The 17,782-nt window shown below is 49.6% G+C and overlaps 2 protein-coding genes across 2 annotated transcripts in view; both read right to left on the bottom strand.

Annotated features, from left to right (window-relative positions):
• The window catches only part of LOC118774033 (NHS-like protein 2), a 31,252-nt gene extending 21,737 nt beyond the window's left edge, over nucleotides 1-9,515 (bottom strand). Inside the window, exon 1 of the mRNA XM_036523133.1 lies at nucleotides 9,010-9,515. Coding sequence (XP_036379026.1) covers nucleotides 9,010-9,286 — 277 coding nt within the window. The 5' untranslated portion in view covers nucleotides 9,287-9,515. The remainder of the gene's footprint in view (nucleotides 1-9,009) is intronic.
• Nucleotides 9,516-12,708: 3,193 nt separating this feature from the next.
• On the bottom strand, nucleotides 12,709-17,725 carry LOC118774051 (40S ribosomal protein S4, X isoform-like). Its single transcript, XM_036523163.1, has 7 exons — nucleotides 17,631-17,725; nucleotides 16,921-16,998; nucleotides 14,979-15,159; nucleotides 13,971-14,068; nucleotides 13,498-13,669; nucleotides 13,230-13,387; nucleotides 12,709-12,847 (listed from the first exon to the last, which is right to left on the bottom strand). Exons 1-7 carry the CDS (start codon nucleotides 17,631-17,633, stop codon nucleotides 12,746-12,748), a joined length of 792 nt encoding a protein of 263 aa, XP_036379056.1. The 5' UTR covers nucleotides 17,634-17,725; the 3' UTR covers nucleotides 12,709-12,745.
• Between the last annotated feature and the right edge of the window lie 57 nt (nucleotides 17,726-17,782).

Genomic DNA, 17,782 nt, shown 5'->3' with positions numbered 1-17,782 from the left:
GAGTGAACAGAACTGATAAAAGCACAGCGTTGGCCCCACAGCACTGGAGGATGAAGGTAAGAATAGCTTCTCTGCAGGTGCTGCGATTCGGCTCTGTCCACCTCAACAGCAATTATCACCTCTGGGCCTCTGCTCACCTCCCGCCCCCTGCTGGTGGCCACCGGCGCTGCACTCCACACACACTCCAAACTTCCTGTGCACCACCCACAGACATGCAGAGACACTGGGGGGGGGGGGGGCGAGGGGAAGGGTAGGGGTTACCAGAGGACAGAGAGGGTGCGGGACCTGACAGCAGCGTAGAGAGTCTCCCTCTTCATTCACTCAGCTTTCTCTCCTCATCCTAACGAGGCTCAGAGCTGGACCCAAACGAAAGCTCTCAGTGAGACTATCCCCTGATCTGTCCTTGATTCTGACTTACACACAGATGTGGCAATTTCTTCTGTACAAACACTATTTTTGTACTTTTATTTTGCTGATCTCTGAACTGGGTGTTAGCGAAGCAAAAAAAGTAACACAAGCATTGAACTGTGCTTTAGGGTTGACAATGAATGGTCAGAGGTCAGAGGTCAGTATTCATTCTGATAACAGGGACCCAGAAATAGCACACAGCTGCTACCCAAAGCTCTCACCACAGCACAAAGATCACACATACTGACATGTTTCAGACCTCCAGGATCTCCTCAAAGCTCCACCACCCCACCTGTGACCTGCTCTGCCCAAAGCTCTCATCACAGCACAAAGATCACACATACTGACATGTTTCAGACCTCCAGGATCTCCTCAAAGCTCCACCACCCCACCCGTGACCCGCTCTGCTTTTCTTTTCTGTGATACAGAGAGAGATGCTCCTGCAGTGTCTAAACCACATCAGACAAACCTGTGGTCAAAGGCCTTCTGCAGATTCCAGCTAATACAGCGCCATCGCACACAGACTAATACAGCACCATCGCACACAGACTAATACAGCACCATCGCACACCATCGCACACAGACTAATACAGCGCCATCGCACACAGACTAATACAGCACCATCGCACACCATCGCACACAGACTAATACAGCACCATCGCACACAGACTAATACAGCACCATCGCACACAGAAATCAGCTGTACACTAGTAAAGAGAAGAGAGAGGGGAGAGGAGAGGAGGAGAGGAGAGGGGAGAGGAGAGGAGGAGAGGAGGAGAGGAGAGAGAGGAGGAGAGAGGAAAGGGAGAGGAGAGGAGGAGGAGAGGGGAGAGGGGAGAGGAGGAGAGGAGAAGAGGAGAGTAAAGAGGACAGCAAAGAGCAAGAGGAGGAGAGGCACATTATTGCCACCCCAGTCTGAGTAATGGCTCTGCAGAAGGTCACATACCCACAACGCCCACAACACCCTCCCAACCTGAGGGGTGACCTGTGACACACACCCACAGAGAGGCACATTGTCTCTCTCTCTCTCTCTCTCTCACAAACACACACACACACACATACAAACACATAGAGGAATACACCCTCCTATACACACACACATTCACATAGAAGCATATGCCCTTGTATACACACATACACATTCACGTAGAAGCATATACTCTCATACACACACACACACACATACACACATGCACAAGAATGTACACACACTCTTCTAAAAGACAACACACATGCATGTACACACACCCACTCTTTCTCTCTCTCTGACATACACACATGTATATGCACACACATTCAGTCATGCTCTCTCTCTAACACACACACACACACACACACATGTATGTGCACATTGATCCATCATTAATTTGCTCTGAGGTGAGGGAACTCCACTCACCAGCTCCTCTGTGCTGCTGCACACATCAGAACCCAGAGATACATGGGGAGAGAGGGAGCATGAGAGAGATGGAGAGAGAGGGGACAGCCCTGCTGGAGTGGAAACACCGCCTCTCTTTCTCCAGCTCTCCTCTGACCCCCAGTGACACAGCATAAAGGCCATAGCAGTAGCCACGGGGGGGGGGTGATATGGTGACAACATCGCTACATTCTATCCAAAGCAGGGACAGCTCTCAGCTCTCAGCTGCTGCTCTTTTCTGACCTCTAGTGTCGATAAGGAGAACTGCATATCCATCTTTAATCAAAACCTTTAATCAAACAGAAGTCTGTGGCGGCTGTCCTGGAATTCATTACTAAATAACTACGGAGTTACAATCCAACCGGAGTTTAGTTATTACTGCAGTAGGAGATATATGTGATTGTTTGTCTGGATGAACTGATTACTTGAAGAACTTGATGCAGTCGCTGTGACAGTTTGGACAGCCTGATTGCCCCATGTCCTTTATCCATTTAATTATCTGGGATTGTCCCCTTACCAGGATTGAACCAGTGTTACTTTTTATTGTTGATTGATCTTGTTTTGTCTTATTGATAATAATGTTTGCGTAGCTTCTCTGGGGTGGTGAGGGTACAGAGAAGGCTCTTTGAGACCCCCTGCAGTGGGGGGGGGGGGTGCATTGTTTTGGGTCTTGTGGATTGAGGAGACAGGTGGGAAGGGTCTGAAATGGGGGAAGATTTGTCTTTATTCTGTTTCCTTTACTCAAAAAACAGCACATAAAAGACCTTTGTTTGAAGAAACTCTGTTCACACATGACTGCTTTACCTGATGTCTCCCCCTTTTTTACCTGATATCGTCACCAGTTCCCTCACCTGGATTACTGCCAATCTGACAGATACCACCGCATCAAAAAACCCTCATGTGTTTACATTGTTTCTGCATGTAATTGTGAAATAAACTGCTTCCGAGTGGATGTTATGCACTAAATTGCAGGAAACTGAAAAAAAAAACCTTCCTGAGATGAAACAGCTGAACAGCAGCTGTGGGAGAATTCAGGGCGTTTTCCCAGAGGGTCACACTGAGCAGGGATGTCAGAGGAGCTGCTCAGAGCATCATGCCGGAATAGGCAGTGAGGCCAGTACTGCTCAGAGCAGGTTAACTGATCCGGGTTATAGAAGGTTACAATCTCTGACAGATTTAAACTGCACAGTCGATGACTGTCTCCGTACAACATAAAGACACAGAAAAGCCACGCCCCAAAGATCAGCGCCCGCAGCAGGCAAACTCAAACCTCAGACACACACACGGTGAAGTTTATTCTGTGACTGATTGCTGTGGAGACGGACTTTCAAGCTGCAGCAGCTTTGGTCTTTCACAGAAGCCACCCCATCTGACATGTTTCAGGTATGAAGCAGCGTTCACAGAGACGGACGAGAGGAGAGCAAGCCTTCACAGAGACGGACGAGAGGAGAGCAAGCCTTCACAGAGACGGACGAGAGGAGAGAAAGTGAGGTGACAGAGAGAGCATGGAGGAGAAAAGCTGCTCTGAGAACGAGAGGCTCACAGTCACAACCACTGCCAGGGCAACACAGCAGTTACGATACATGCGGAAACAGTAAAAGAAGCACAGGAAGAATGTGGTGCGGAAAATGTTGTTCACACTGTGTAAGGTTTCACAGAAAACAGCTACACACTGCCCTGTCTTCAGCGAGGCTGAAAGTCATAAACATGGAAGGAAGCAGACGGGAGTAAATATTACCTGGCGGTTAAGACGGCCAACATATCCGCCATCTCCTGACTTGCGTTTTTAAAAAGCTGTTATTATATAAGAGCTCTCACAGCGTGACGCTGCTGCCAGCTCTGTGAATATCACTCCAAACCCCTCCCCTCCTCCTGTTCCTGGCTGCCACAGAGCTGGCTTTCTGTCCCGACAGGAGGAGGGCGAGAGGTGCCAGAGGACCCCCCTCCCCTGCGCCACACCCTGATGGCACGATGCCCACCGCTGCCATCAGTGACACGTCTCCACAGCAAAACATGACATCACTCACAAACAACATGTCCTGAGATGCCACGCAGAGAGGAAAGTAACAACACAAATATCATCCTTCAGTCGTGCCGACCTTTCACAGCCTGACATCTACACACAGCACCTGAGCTCTGAAAGCAACCTGACATCCACACACAGCACCTGAGCTCTGAAAGCAACCTGACATCCACACACAGCACCTGCACTCTGAAAGCAACCTGACATCCACACACAGCACCTGAGCTCTGAAAGCAACCTGACATCCACACACAGCACCTGAGCTCTGAAAGCAACCTGACATCCACACACAGCACCTGAGCTCTGAAAGCAACCTGACATCCACACACAGCACCTGCACTCTGAAAGCTGACTGCCTGCAGGCCATTTTGTTTCCCACAATGCACCACTCCACCTTTGCATGTCACAGGGCCAGAGGGTGGAGGTGGGGCCGTGGAGAGCAAGGAATGAGTAATCTGCTCTCACACCGAGCAGGAGCGGGACAGTGTCATCTCTGTGACTCCAGCCAATCACAGCAGGGCTACAGCCAAGACCGCCGCAGACGCACGGCATGCACCGAGTTTGTTTTCATTAAAAGCAGAAACCCGAGACACACGAGCTCACAACGTGCGCTGCTAACATGGGCACGCTTACAATCTGGCAACAGTTCCCTCTCTCAGCATCTCAATCTGGCAACCCTGGCCTCCTTTTTACATACATATTCACCAACATGTATTCATGCTGTACTTAACAGTGCATTTTAATGATGTATACTGCAGTATAATGAAGAGTGCTTTTACTTTGCCTCAGATGGTTATTTCATTTGAAACCTGTAATGCTGCTGTTGAGCTACAGCACCTCAGTGCACATAAGAACCCAGTACGGAGTTCAGGTCACTGAAGTGATCTTGGAACCGGAAGGCTGCAGGTTGAAATCCCATTGGCACTGGCAACCTTAACCTCCGCAGCGTCAGTAAATCCTCTGCTCCCTGGCAGGAATGTCTGTGAAGCAAACAAAGAGTTAATAACACACACACGGTGAAAGAGAGCAGAGCAGCCAGCAGGTCTCTACGCCCCCCACCCGCTACACCTGCTGGAAGCAACAGGAACATCCAATCAGAGCGCCCGATAAGACTGACCATGAGAGAGGAGCTGCACAGCACTGCGACGCCTGTATTTAGATCCCCCACACAGACCACACACAGACCACACACAGAATACACACAGAACACACACAGAACACACACAGAACACACACAGACCACACACAGAACACACACAGACCACACACAGAACACACACAGAACACACACAGACCACACACAGACCACACACAGACCACACACAGAACACACACAATCCACACACAGACAACACACACAGACCACACACAGACCACACACAGAACACACACAAACCACACACAGACCACACACAGAACACACACAAACCACACACAAACCACACACAAACCACACACAGAATACACACAGACCACACACAGAACACACAAACCACACAAAGACCACACACAAACCACACACAGACCACACACAGAACACAAAGACCACACACAGACCACACACAAACCACACACAGACCACACACAGAACACACACAGAACACACAAATCACACACAGACCACACACAAACCACACACAGACCACACACAGAACACACAAACCACACACAGACCACACACAGAACACACAAACCACACACAGACCACACACAGAACACAAAGACCACACTGGACGCAGCTCTCTCTCTCTCTCTCTCTCTCTCTCTCTCTCTCACAGCAGCTTTCACTGTGAGGACGCAGCCAGCTCTCTCTCTCTCTCTCTCTCTCTCTCTCTCTCTCTCTCTCTCTCACACAGCAGCTTTCACTGTGAGGACGCTGCCAGCTCTCTCTCTCTCTCTCTCTCTCTCTCTCTCTCACAGCAGCTTTCACTGTGAGGAAGCAGCCAGCTCTCTCTCTCTCTCACAGCAGCTTTCACTGTGAGGAAGCAGCCAGCTCTCTCTCTCTCTCACAGCAGCTTTCACTGTGAGGACACAGCCAGCTCTCTCTCTCTCTCTCTCTCTCTCTCTCTCTCACAGCAGCTTTCACTGTGAGGACGCAGCCAGCTCTCTCTCTCTCACACAGCAGCTTTCACTGTGAGGACGCTGCCAGCTCTCTCTCTCTCTCTCTCTCTCTCTCTCTCTCTCTCACAGCAGCTTTCACTGTGAGGAAGCAGCCAGCTCTCTCTCTCTCTCACAGCAGCTTTCACTGTGGGGAAGCAGCCAGCTCTCTCTCTCTCTCACAGCAGCTTTCACTGTGAGGAAGCAGCCAGCTCTCTCTCTCTCTCACAGCAGCTTTCACTGTGAGGACACAGCCAGCTCTCTCTCTCTCTCACAGCAGCTTTCACTGTGAGGAAGCAGCCAGCTCTCTCTCTCTCTCTCTCTCTCACAGCAGCTTTCACTGTGAGGAAGCAGCCAGCTCTCTCTCTCTCTCACAGCAGCTTTCACTGTGAGGAAGCAGCCAGCTCTCTCTCTCTCTCACAGCAGCTTTCACTGTGAGGACACAGCCAGCTCTCTCTCACAGCAGCTTTCACTGTGAGGACGCTGCCAGCTCTCCGGCAGTCTGAACAACACTCTCTATAACACCAGCATCTGAACATAACCTCCAGACAAAACCGGTTTATTGCTCAGCCACACACCTGTGGCAGGTGAGTTTCAGGGAGTGATGATCGTATCAAGAGATACGCTTTCAATCTCCAGCAACCTCTGATTTCCCTCTGACCTTTAACCTTTCCCAGGATGCTTTGCATATGTAATTCAGGTTTCTCCTTGGTTTTCACCAAATTACCGTACCTGATTTCTGATGTCATTTTGCATTTGTGAGAAAAGCAATTAGCAACATCACAGCTCACTTTCCACATCTTAGTGGTGATGTAAACTCTGGCACTGGCAGCAGAAATCTCCCTCGTACAGCTACATTAAAGAATTGCGAGGATAATATGAAGAGGTGGCCAGGCCTGACAAACTCTTGTGCGAGAAAAATAACTGGCAAAGTTGTGGAAACAGATGGAGGATATGTTTTCTTTGGCCACCCACACACACACACAAAATACGCATATACACATACGCACACACACACACACACACACACACACACACACATAAAATATGCATATACACATACACACAAGTAAAGGAAATGAATGAGGAGTCTTCATGTGTCTTTGTATGAATTCAACAATCACTTTGTTGTAGTACCTAGGTGACTGTCTCTATGGTGATGGTTGCTATAATGAGCAGAGGAGATCATATTGGATGGACTACCACAACCCCCCCCCCCCCCACCCCCCCTCACCCACACACACACACACACACACACACACACACACACCCTGGGGGTTAGCAGCAGGCACAACCCCTCAAGCTCAGAGAGGCGTGGCCGAGATGGCCAGTGTTATTACCATGGCTACCTAACAGGGGCGGCTTCTACCCAGGGCTGATGGGATAGGAGCATGCACCTATACTCTGCCCAAATGAACCTTGCAACAAGGACAGGAATCAATCATCTTTGTGTTTGTCGGTCCCGCAAGTATTCTTTTCTGTTGTAGTTGGCGAGGTGTCTTCCACACCACCTGAATGTCTGTTGCCCCGTGATTTTTCCCTGCTATGTGATTGGCCACTTTTCACTTCCTGTGATGCTGGTCAGTCATTTCCACCCTCTCACTAGACCTGCCCCCAATGCGCTTCACCTTCACAGTTCTGATGTGGAAACACAATAACAGAAATATTATAACATCACATTACATTGTGCTACATTCATTTAGCAGACACTCCTATCCAGAGTGATTTCCAGCACAACGGAAGTGTGTCCATTCAAGTTGAAGGAACAACAGTGTCAGACCAGGCTAACAACACTCCCAGACCAGCGAGTGTGAGCATCACACCATGCAAGCTCGACCACAAGTTAACTTGTGCAACCTGATTAGACAGCCTAGAAACTAAGGGAAGCCAAGTACACACGCTACCACACATCACAGTCACTAGGTTATCATGGAGGAATTACCACTGCCAGATAGCGCGAGTCAGGTGGATGACGTCATGCTTCGCGCTGGGTATCGCTGCCTGTGAGCGAGTCCGCTCGGGGCTCCTGGAAACGGCAGCGATCCTCATAAACACGCTTTCAGCGTAAATGATGGACTCATTTCACTGATGTCTCTCTGGAGAAGGGCGAACAAAAAACACACGCTGCGACATGGAATTTACTAAGAGCGCAATCCAATAACAGAGGCGATATAAATCAGCCACGGCGCTACAGCAATAAAGACTCCTAACCTGTGCGCTCTGCTAAATTCTGTCCTCTCCTGAATCTCTGCGCAGACCGAGCGGCTCCTTCTGGCAGCCTCATGCTTGGCCTGAGGTCACAGGCAGCACTGGCCACAGCACAGGGAGGACAGCAGCGTAGAGATAAAGGGTCGTGTATGGCAGGAGGAAGGGAAGGCCTGCGGCCTCACCATGGCTGCTGTTATTTTCAGCGCTTCGCGGGGATTTGCCCGTGCAATGCGCATATCATGATAATTGCGCATCTTTGCCGAAACAAAAAATCAACTGAGACTATAGACAATAAAAATCGGTGACCAGTTTGTCTTTATGTGACACACCCTGGATTATTTTTGAGTGAATGTTGAATGAACAACTCCAGTGTTGCGAGGCTGTAAATATCGAACAGAATCCCTCTCCAAATGTATGTGACCTGAACAAAGCCATATTTTGGGCCAGTAGTGCGCGTGGACAGAGACTGTCAGTTTCAACTTTTTGAATTGTGACAATTAAAGAACAACAATTATTGCAGAAAAATACTTTTCAAATATTTATATAACATTGTAACACTGCGTTTTCTAGCAGTTGATACAGATTTTTTTTACAGTGTGATGAACTCCAGTTAAGTAAATGCTTTTATAAATTTCTAGTAATTCACCAAAACCTGCCACAGGAATCAACCCACAAATCTGACAAAGTCACTGGTGTTTGTCAACCTCCCTTCGTGCACCTACGAACACAGAACACTCTGGCATTTCAAATGAATTCAGATTAAATTAAATAATATACACGAACAAAGACTGACATCAGGCTAAACGAAAGCAACAAAATGAAGCCGCGGACGAGCTTCTCAATTTTTTGAGATGCTTACTTGTTGGTGGTGGCTTGGTGGCCAAAGCCAGAACGTGTCTTTGCAGGTTTATAACTTTGCTCTCCAGCGTTCCGGAGCGATGACAAATGGACACGAGTTCGCCTTCCAGCTCCTCCAGGATGCTGACAGACTGCCGGGACAGGTCCGAAAGCTGCCGGAGCACGGAGCGCAGGGCAAACCCGCACACATCCACCAGGTCCGTGAAAACGATGCCTTGGGTCTTCGGGTCATCCTTACATACATATTTGGGGACGATTGTTCTTTTACAAAAAGGCATTTTCTTCTCCCCAACACGCCTCCCTGAAATGATCGCGCTTGACGCGAGACCGCGGGCGCTTCGCTCTCAGTTTCTGTATCACTGTGGAACCTCGGCACGGCTTGGTGCTACTTTGCACTTTCTGTTCCCTCTTTGCATCGTGATTAACGCTCCGCTGCACGGAGTTCTCGTGTTCCACGCATCCCTTCAAAGCGGAGAACTGATGCGGGGATCGGCTGCGGGAGCGCGCATAAATCTCCCGCTGACTTCCACACGTGCTTCTGTTGTGACCTGACGTCAGCCTCTCTGGCCACAGGTACACTCCGAGCGCTTACATGACATAAATCAGTTGTGTCAAAATTACTTTTTATAACAGCAGCTTTCGGGGTTAATTACAAATTAAATTACCTTTAAAGTAGCTATTTGTATTTTGTCACCACATAAAGACATTTAGTTTCATTGTGAGGACTGATTTGGTTTATTTTTGCATTAACTGTATAGAGTCTTGTATACGGTCTTCGCGTGCCAGCCCTCATAATCATATTCCAGTCATGTTTTCTATCCAGAACACATAATCAACGCATCCGAGGAAATGAGGCCGGTCTGGAGAATCTCATATTTCATTTTCAAAGCAAACGTCCGAACCCAGGGCAGATCTGCGTTGTCTTGTGAAACGAAACTCAGATTACAGGGAGCAAACTTTTCCCAAGACAAACACAGCAGCTTGGGTTGTGCTCTCTGAAAACCCGAGATCTTTGGCGACGCAGCATTAAGATCTGATATCCCGCACACTCATACCGAATACTTCTCCAGTGAAGCACTGCACCTTGTATGCCGTATGTATAACATTCTTTTAAAAATTATTTACATAAGGTAATATCAGCACTTTATGAATGACTGGGAAACCGGAAGGTTGTAAATTCAATTGATGGTCAATGCGGGTAGTTTAGACCTTGTTGTGGGCGTTGACCCTGAACTGCATCAGTAAGTATCTAGCCGAATTAATGGACATTTAAAACTTATTCTTCCCCGAATGAAGGTTTACAAAGCAACTACTGTAACGAAACGAAACAGCCACCGTCACGCTGACTGCGAATGTTGCGCCAACCTGTTTGCCCTCTAGTGGTGAGATGCTATTACTGCAGCAGCCAGTAAGTAGGCGAATAAAGGATCGGAGTGTTTACAGGGCGCCTTCACCCAACCCACGGGATATAAACACCTTTTACTGCTAATAAAGCTTCCCTAAAAACTCTGTGCCAACCAGCAGTGCCACAGACAACGCCATCTCTGCTGTGTAAGCGCATATCGAGCTGAGGAACCACTGAACGCACACCAAAACACTGAGGACATTTTATCATGTCTCACCTGGCACGGCCCACTACACCTGCGCGCCCTTCCCTGTGTCCAGGTAGCTCTGATCACCTGCGCGCCCTTCCCTGTCTCCAGGCAGCCCCGATGGCAGCGTGTCCTGTAATAACCCCTGCCTGTGGCAGAGTATGAGGCAGCGCTCCTGCTGGCTGTGTGATCACAGCCTGAGATTCTCACACTGTCAGACTGCAGGGAGAGAAGCCTGGGACCCAGCAGCTTCCATATGGCACTGAGTACAGCGCTCTCTCTCTCTCTCTCACACACACACCTAATACACACCCCCTACACAGACCTAATACACAGTTCTCCCTCTCTCTCCCACACACACACTGACCCAATACACATGCACTCTCTCACATACAACCCACACACAGACCTAATACACATTCACATACTCCCTCGTACAGACACACACACACACACACACAATCCAATACAAACTCAGATGAACCAACACCGCACGCCAACCTAACATACACTCAAACAGGCCTCATACAATCAGCAAAACTGCACCTACCTACCTGAACGCTCTACTACAAGTCTATGTTCCCTCCCGACTGCTGCGCTCTGCTTCCAAACGGCGTCTGGTGGTCCCATCACACCGCGGCAGTAAATCACTATCCAGTGATAGTGATCTCTGCCATTGTCCCCCCGATGGGGGAATTATCTTCCACACTTCACCCGTTCTGCTGAGCCCCTCACCATCCTCAAGAAACATCTGAAGACACTGCTCTTCCATGCACACCTGGATCACCTGGATCACTGCCACCTAAAGCACTTTCTGTCCTTCACATTTATTGGTTTAATGCACTTGTACCTTGTCTGGCCAACTACTGAAACTTGATCATGCAGCACTTCTAATATTGTGACTCCATGTATGGCTTTCGCTTTTGTTGTACTCTACCTCACTTCTAAGTCGCTTTGAATAAAAGTGTCAAAAAATACACAGCTCATATTCTCTCTCTCTCTCTCTCTCTCTCTCTCTCTCTCTCTCTCTGTCTCTCTCCGACACACACACACACACACACACACACACAAATGCAAATAAAATGTATGATATCAACATTGCGTAGGGCAGTGGATCCAAATTAACTGCACTGGCATTTCATTAAAATGATGTAACTTAGGGGCAGCGGTGTGCCTGTGTGTGTTTAAAATGCCAGTGATTTCCAGTGATGAACGCATGTAAAAGTGCTGGACTCAGGTCACACCGGGGCATCACTGTGTCCGGCAGGTGAGGTCAGAGCGGGTGGCTCTGCTGTGATTGGCTGCCTGGAACTCGATGCAGTCGGGGCATCGCTGTGTCCGGCAGGTGAGGTCAGAGCGGGTGGCTCTGCTGTGATTGGCTGCCTGGAACTCGATGCCGTCAGGGCATCGCTGTGTCCGGCAGGTGAGGTCAGAGCGGGTGGCTCTGCTGTGATTGGCTGCGTCCCTGCAGCAGCAGAGCAGCGGGCTCAGTGCAGATGGAGACGGTTTCAGAGGCACATGCTGAACATGCTCAGCCACACGCAGACACTGCGTGCTGTGTGGGAGGAGCTCCCTGGGCCTTCTCTGCACGCTAACCAGCTGAAAGAGAATGACACACTATGGAAAAAGAGAACTAGCCACTACACAATGGTACAGACCCAACGACGCAGACCACACAGTACAGGCGGAATGTGCTGTTACCACATGTGGCTTTTTCAGTCGGCTGTGCATTCATACGGCTGTGGTTGCTGGTGGTTCAACTGCAGTGAGAGGAAAGGGGTTGCCAGCTCACACCCCTCCGGTCTAACTGCATCTGAGGCTATAAACGCATCTTATTTTCACTCAGACCCACATGCACTGTAGCAGTCCAGCTGTAGCCAAACAGTGGCTGTCTGAATACCTCTCTCCGGTGGGTGGACACTGACCCCAGGTCAGTCTCCTTTAAGCCTTCTAACACAGTGTTCATCCTGCTGGAGCCAGGCCTTCAGGAGGCTCCCAACAAACTCCCCCCGACACTCCTCCCGCCACCCCCCCCCCGACACTCCTCCCGCCACCTCCCCCCCACCCTCCCTCCTCTCCCCCGGGGACAGAGAGCCGGGAGGCGTCTGTTCTGTAAACACTGCTTTATTTCTGCCCTGTCCGGCCTCAGCTGCTGCCCTGCTTGGAAGCCAGTCTGCGGTCTCTCTCCTCCGCTATGGTGAGCCGGATCCCCTTCCCCCGCGGCAGGGACACCCACGGTTTACTCCCCTGGGGGGGCAGAGGGACGAGGGGGACAGGGGGAGAGGGGGGCAGAGGGGCAGAGGAATGGAGGGACGGGGGACACGGGGACAGGTCGATTAGGAACACACCTTTACATCTCTGAAGACTTCTAAACATGTTTAGATATTCTTTTAAAAATCCATCTTTTTGTAATTTCCTTTGTTCAAGTGACATTTACTTCTGTTTGCTGGTTTTATTCCTACATAGAAATATCTCTCTCTGCGCGAGTTTGTGAAGCACTGTGAGAAGCACTGTACAAAGACATTATGATTATTAGAGGTCAAGGCCACTGCTAGTCACTGCATTGCACACTGTATTCTGCCCTTTAGAGACAGCAGGGGCTTCTGGGTACCGCCTGCAGGCGGCTCACCTTGCCGATGACAAAGATGTTGGACAGCCGGGTGGCGAAGCTGTTGCCAGTGCTGTCCTTCACATGCACCACGTCGAAGGACCCGGGGTGTCTCTCCCGGTTGGTAATCACGCCAATTCGGCCCAAGTTGGCGCCCCCCGTCACCACGCACAGGTTACCTGAGAGAGGACACACCCACGAGACCAGGTGAGCCACAACGTGGGACAGTCGAGCCCGAAAACACCCGGGCGGAAGGCGAAGGAGACAGGTAGGTCCCGTTCTCGCTCACCTGTGTCAAACTTGATGAACTCTGTGATCTTGCCGCTGTCCAGGTCGATGCGGACGGTGTCGTTCACCTTGATGAGGGGGTCGGGATAGCGGATGGTGCGGGCGTCATGCGTCACCAGGTGCGGGATGCCCTTGGTGCCGATGATGATCTTCTTCACCTTACACAGTTTGTACTGCAGGTACAGCGGGTAAAGGTGAAAACAACATTTCAAATCCCTTTCAAAACCAGCCACCGTGACTGGTGTGCAGTGTGCAGTGCTGGAGCTGAAAGGTTATGGGTTCAAATCCCAAAGTGCTCCTGCTGTGCAAAGCCACACTTGATAACTAGCTGCTAACACTGGAATAATGTGAAGAAAATACAAAGCTGTCTGCACCTCTGATACCCCCTAGAAGCACAGAGGTGCTGTGTGGCCTTCCCCCTGTGTTCTGTTGTGACACGCTGCTCTGCCCCGGGACCCTCGAACCCAAGCTCACCTTGGCTTCCTCTGCCGTGATGCGGTGAACCGTGAAGCGGCCCTTGACATCGTAGATCAGGCGAAAGTGCTCTCCGGTCTTCTCAATGCTGATCACATCTGCAGCAAGCACACAACACAGCCAATCACATCTGCAGCCAAGACACAACACAGCCAATCACATCTGCAGCCAACACAACACAGCCAATCACATCTGCAGCCAAGACACAATGCAGCCAATCACATCTGCAGCCAAGACACAACACAGTGCACACTGAAATCCCAAACACAGCACACTGAAATCCCAAACACAGCACACTAAAATCCCAAACACAGCACACTGAAATCCCAAACACAGCACACTGAAATCCCAAACACAGCACACTGAAATCAGCACACACTGACACTAGAAGCCACTTTGGCAGCAGGACACCTTCTCAGTACCATGACAAACAGCCCTGTCCACTGCAGCCCAGAGCCGGGTTAGAGGAGCCCCTCGCTGACACAGCCTCTTATTAAAACCCTAATTTCCACTCAGACTGCCACCAACCTGCCTAGGGACTTAATGAAGCTGGTCCTGGAACAGCCTAAGCACAGGTAAGTACAGACTCCTGAGAACAGTTAGGCCCCTAAGCCAATGGAAAATAAGCATTGAGTAAATACACTCAGAAACCGCAGTCTATGAGCAGCCCAGTCCTCCTGAAGCCCATTCCTTTGGAAAAGTGAAGCAGCTGGAAACCCACAAAACCACCATTCAACAGCAGAACAGAAGCCCAAGGCCACAAACACACACACCTCACAGCATGCTGGGAGTTTAACAGAGACTCGAACCACAGCAAAGAGACGCAGAGGAACCGGAAACAGCAGCAGGGCATCAGCTGCTGTCACTGTGTCTCCCGGAGTTACAGCCCCCCCCCCCCCCCCCAAACCCCTGCGACACTGCAGCAATGCAGCCGCGCAGCCACACGGAAGGTCAGGTTCACCTGCGACGCTCTGCACTCCAGGGGCGGGGCCACTGTCTGTCACTCACCCATGAAGCCCGTGGGGTAGGTGACGTCGGTGCGGACCTTGCCGTCGATCTTGATGAACCTCTGCATGCAGATCTTCTTGACCTCGTCGCCGGTCAGGGCGTACTTCAGCCGGTTGCGCAGGAAGATGATGAGGGGGAGGCACTCTCTCAGCCTGTGGGGGCCGGTGGAGGGCCGGGGAGCCTGCGAACAGCCGCAAAGCGGGGTTAAACACAGCAGGGGGCGCCAGAAACACAGCGCACACCAGCGATGGACCACCGAGGCTTCCATAATGGGTTAAGATACACTGTGTGGACAAAAGTATTCAGATGCCTGACCTTTACATTGTAATGACATTGTATTCAAATACATATACTTTAATATGGAGTTGGTCCCCCTTTTGCAGCTATAACAGCTTCCACTCTTCTTGGAAGGCTTTCCACAAGATCTTGGAGTGTTTCTGTGGGAATTTGTGCCCATTCATTCTGTAGAGCATTTATGAGGTCAGGCACTGATGTTGGATGAGAAGGCCTGGCTCGCAATCTCCGTTCCAGTTCATCCCAAAGGTGCTGGATGGGGTTGAGGTCAGGGCTCTGTGCGGACCAGTCAAGTTCTTCCACACCAAACTCATCAAGTCATATCTTTATAGTCCTTGCTTTGTGCACTGGGGCACAGTCAGGTTGGAATAGAAAAGGGCCTTCCCCAAATTGTTGCCACAAAGTTGGAAGCATAGCATTGTCCAAAATGTCTTGGTATGCTGAAGCATTAAGATTGCCCTTCACTGGAGATAAGGGGCCTAGCCCAAACCCTGAAAAACAGGTGTGGCCAAATACTTTTGTCCATATAGTGTACCATGTCCTGTAAATCACTGACAGGCATGAGGCAATTAAAATATCCAAAATACGCTACTCTCCCAAAGCATATGCCTCCCTCACTCATGCACACACCACAGACTGCAAATGTCAACAAATTTCATTTCCTCTGGAGCCTGAGATCAAACATTCCAACATCAGACAACACTTTCTCCCCAAAACTGCTAAGCACTCTGGGAAACTTCAGTTATTTCCAAAGGAAACACAGCCGATATGTGCACCTGCTCAAGCTCTCAGCTGTGAAAATGAATATCAACACCGAGTCATGTTATGCAGGGACTCATGATGATAAAAATTAAATATGTTTTTGTAAATTATGAAGCATATGAATCTAATGGTCAAATCAAACATTTGAATAACCCCAGGACCCATACCCAGGTTTGCTATTTTATTACTAATTTCACATTCGAGGGGTTGGAAAGACAGCTGGCATTCTGCCATTTCTCCAAAAATCACATCAGCTTAAAATGTTGTATTACAAGTTTCCACAGCAAAACAGTCTCATTCCTGACACTGGGTTTTCTTCTTGCTAATTTGTTTTAAGACACCAAATGGCAGTTTGGCCTGTTCCCCCTTTTTTCCAAAGCAAATATTACATTGGCCTGGGAATATGATTTCATGATGGCAAAAATTCAGATTAGAACTCTCTGTGGAGCACAGCCAGCTGTCATCCCCTGGAGTTACGACCTGATCACTTAGGTAAACGCTCACCTCTACAAACACATAAACAAAATGACGTGAAGATAACTAACCTGGATAGGAGTATCTGATTTAACCGTTTTGATTGCAAACCAATCTCTTTCAACATTCCCTTTTCCAAAACGGGTAACAGTTACTCAAAGAAAATATTTCGCCCCTGTGAAACAATGTTGCAAACACTAGTACTGAAATATATGAACCGCAAACTTGAATGGCAGTCAGCTACTTCCACAGATCAGTTTAAGAGAAGACACGCATCCCGATGGCTTCTTTGTGTACAGTTCCCCGGACACTTACGAACACCCCGGACACTTACGAACACCCCGGACACTTACGAACACCCCCGGACACTTACGAACACCCCGGACACTTACGAACACCCCCGGACACTTACGAACACCCCGGTCAGCTTATCCAGCATCCAGTGCTTCGGCGCTGCCACGCGCTTCAGGTGCTTCTTCGGTCCCCGAGCCTGAAAGACACCGATCGGGAGAAACGTCCCGTTACACCGGGTTTAACATCAGATCGCCACCGATCACCGGCGACCCTCAGACAGCCGTGGGGGAGGGGACCGGGCAGCTGACATACAGGTAGATGGCGAAGACGATGCTTCAGTGATGAATCTCAGGTTGTATGAGAGTAGTGGATGGCGCAGATTGCGGGCTGGTTACCATCACACCGGCAACGCTCGTTTCCATCCATTCTCGCCTAATCGGTGCCTGCCTAGTTTGCCGTTTAACTTTCTGAGAACCACTATCTGGCAAACAATCTAATAACTATGCAGTTTAGCCAGCTAGCATCCCCTCCAACCATGTAGTCAGCCACGTAAACAAGGAACAGTTTCCCATCTTCCTGGATCATGGTGCACAAACTCCCCACTTGTGACAGAACATCTATATAGCAACACAGACTGAAGATGCACTTATTTATCCGTCAAATAACGTTACATTACGCTCCTGTGAACTTTTCTCTGACAATACTGGGGGAATTTATTTTGTATAACATGAAACAACTGGTATGTGGGTGTAAATGTAGAATGATTATAACAGAAAAGGTGATGTTTAAGGATGGATTACTGTCAGAAGCCGGAAAGTTTTATCTCACCATGTCGCAGACTGTGGTGCGAAAGGCCTCCGGCTTCCTGGTCGGGGACGATAACGCGGAAGCGCATGCGCTACAGACGGGCGCAGCGAGTGGCTCCCTCTACCGAGTAACCGGGAAATACACTGTGAGCTCGTGTGTGCGTTATAGAAAAA

The sequence above is a fragment of the Megalops cyprinoides genome, chromosome 3, assembly GCF_013368585.1.
Source record: "Megalops cyprinoides isolate fMegCyp1 chromosome 3, fMegCyp1.pri, whole genome shotgun sequence".
NCBI classification, from domain to species: Eukaryota; Metazoa; Chordata; class Actinopteri; order Elopiformes; family Megalopidae; genus Megalops; species Megalops cyprinoides.
This window is presented reverse-complemented; position numbering and strand designations above follow the sequence as displayed.

What these genes read in the sequence shown, in the direction of transcription:
- LOC118774051 (XM_036523163.1), bottom strand. An exon ending in TCACGGCAGAGGAAGCCAAG is followed by an intron (nt 13,670 to 13,970) that starts GTGAGCTTGGGT and finishes CTGTACCTGCAG; the next exon opens with TACAAACTGTGTAAGGTGAA. An exon ending in ACATCTTTGTCATCGGCAAG is followed by an intron (nt 12,848 to 13,229) that starts GTGAGCCGCCTG and finishes CTGCCCCCCCAG; the next exon opens with GGGAGTAAACCGTGGGTGTC.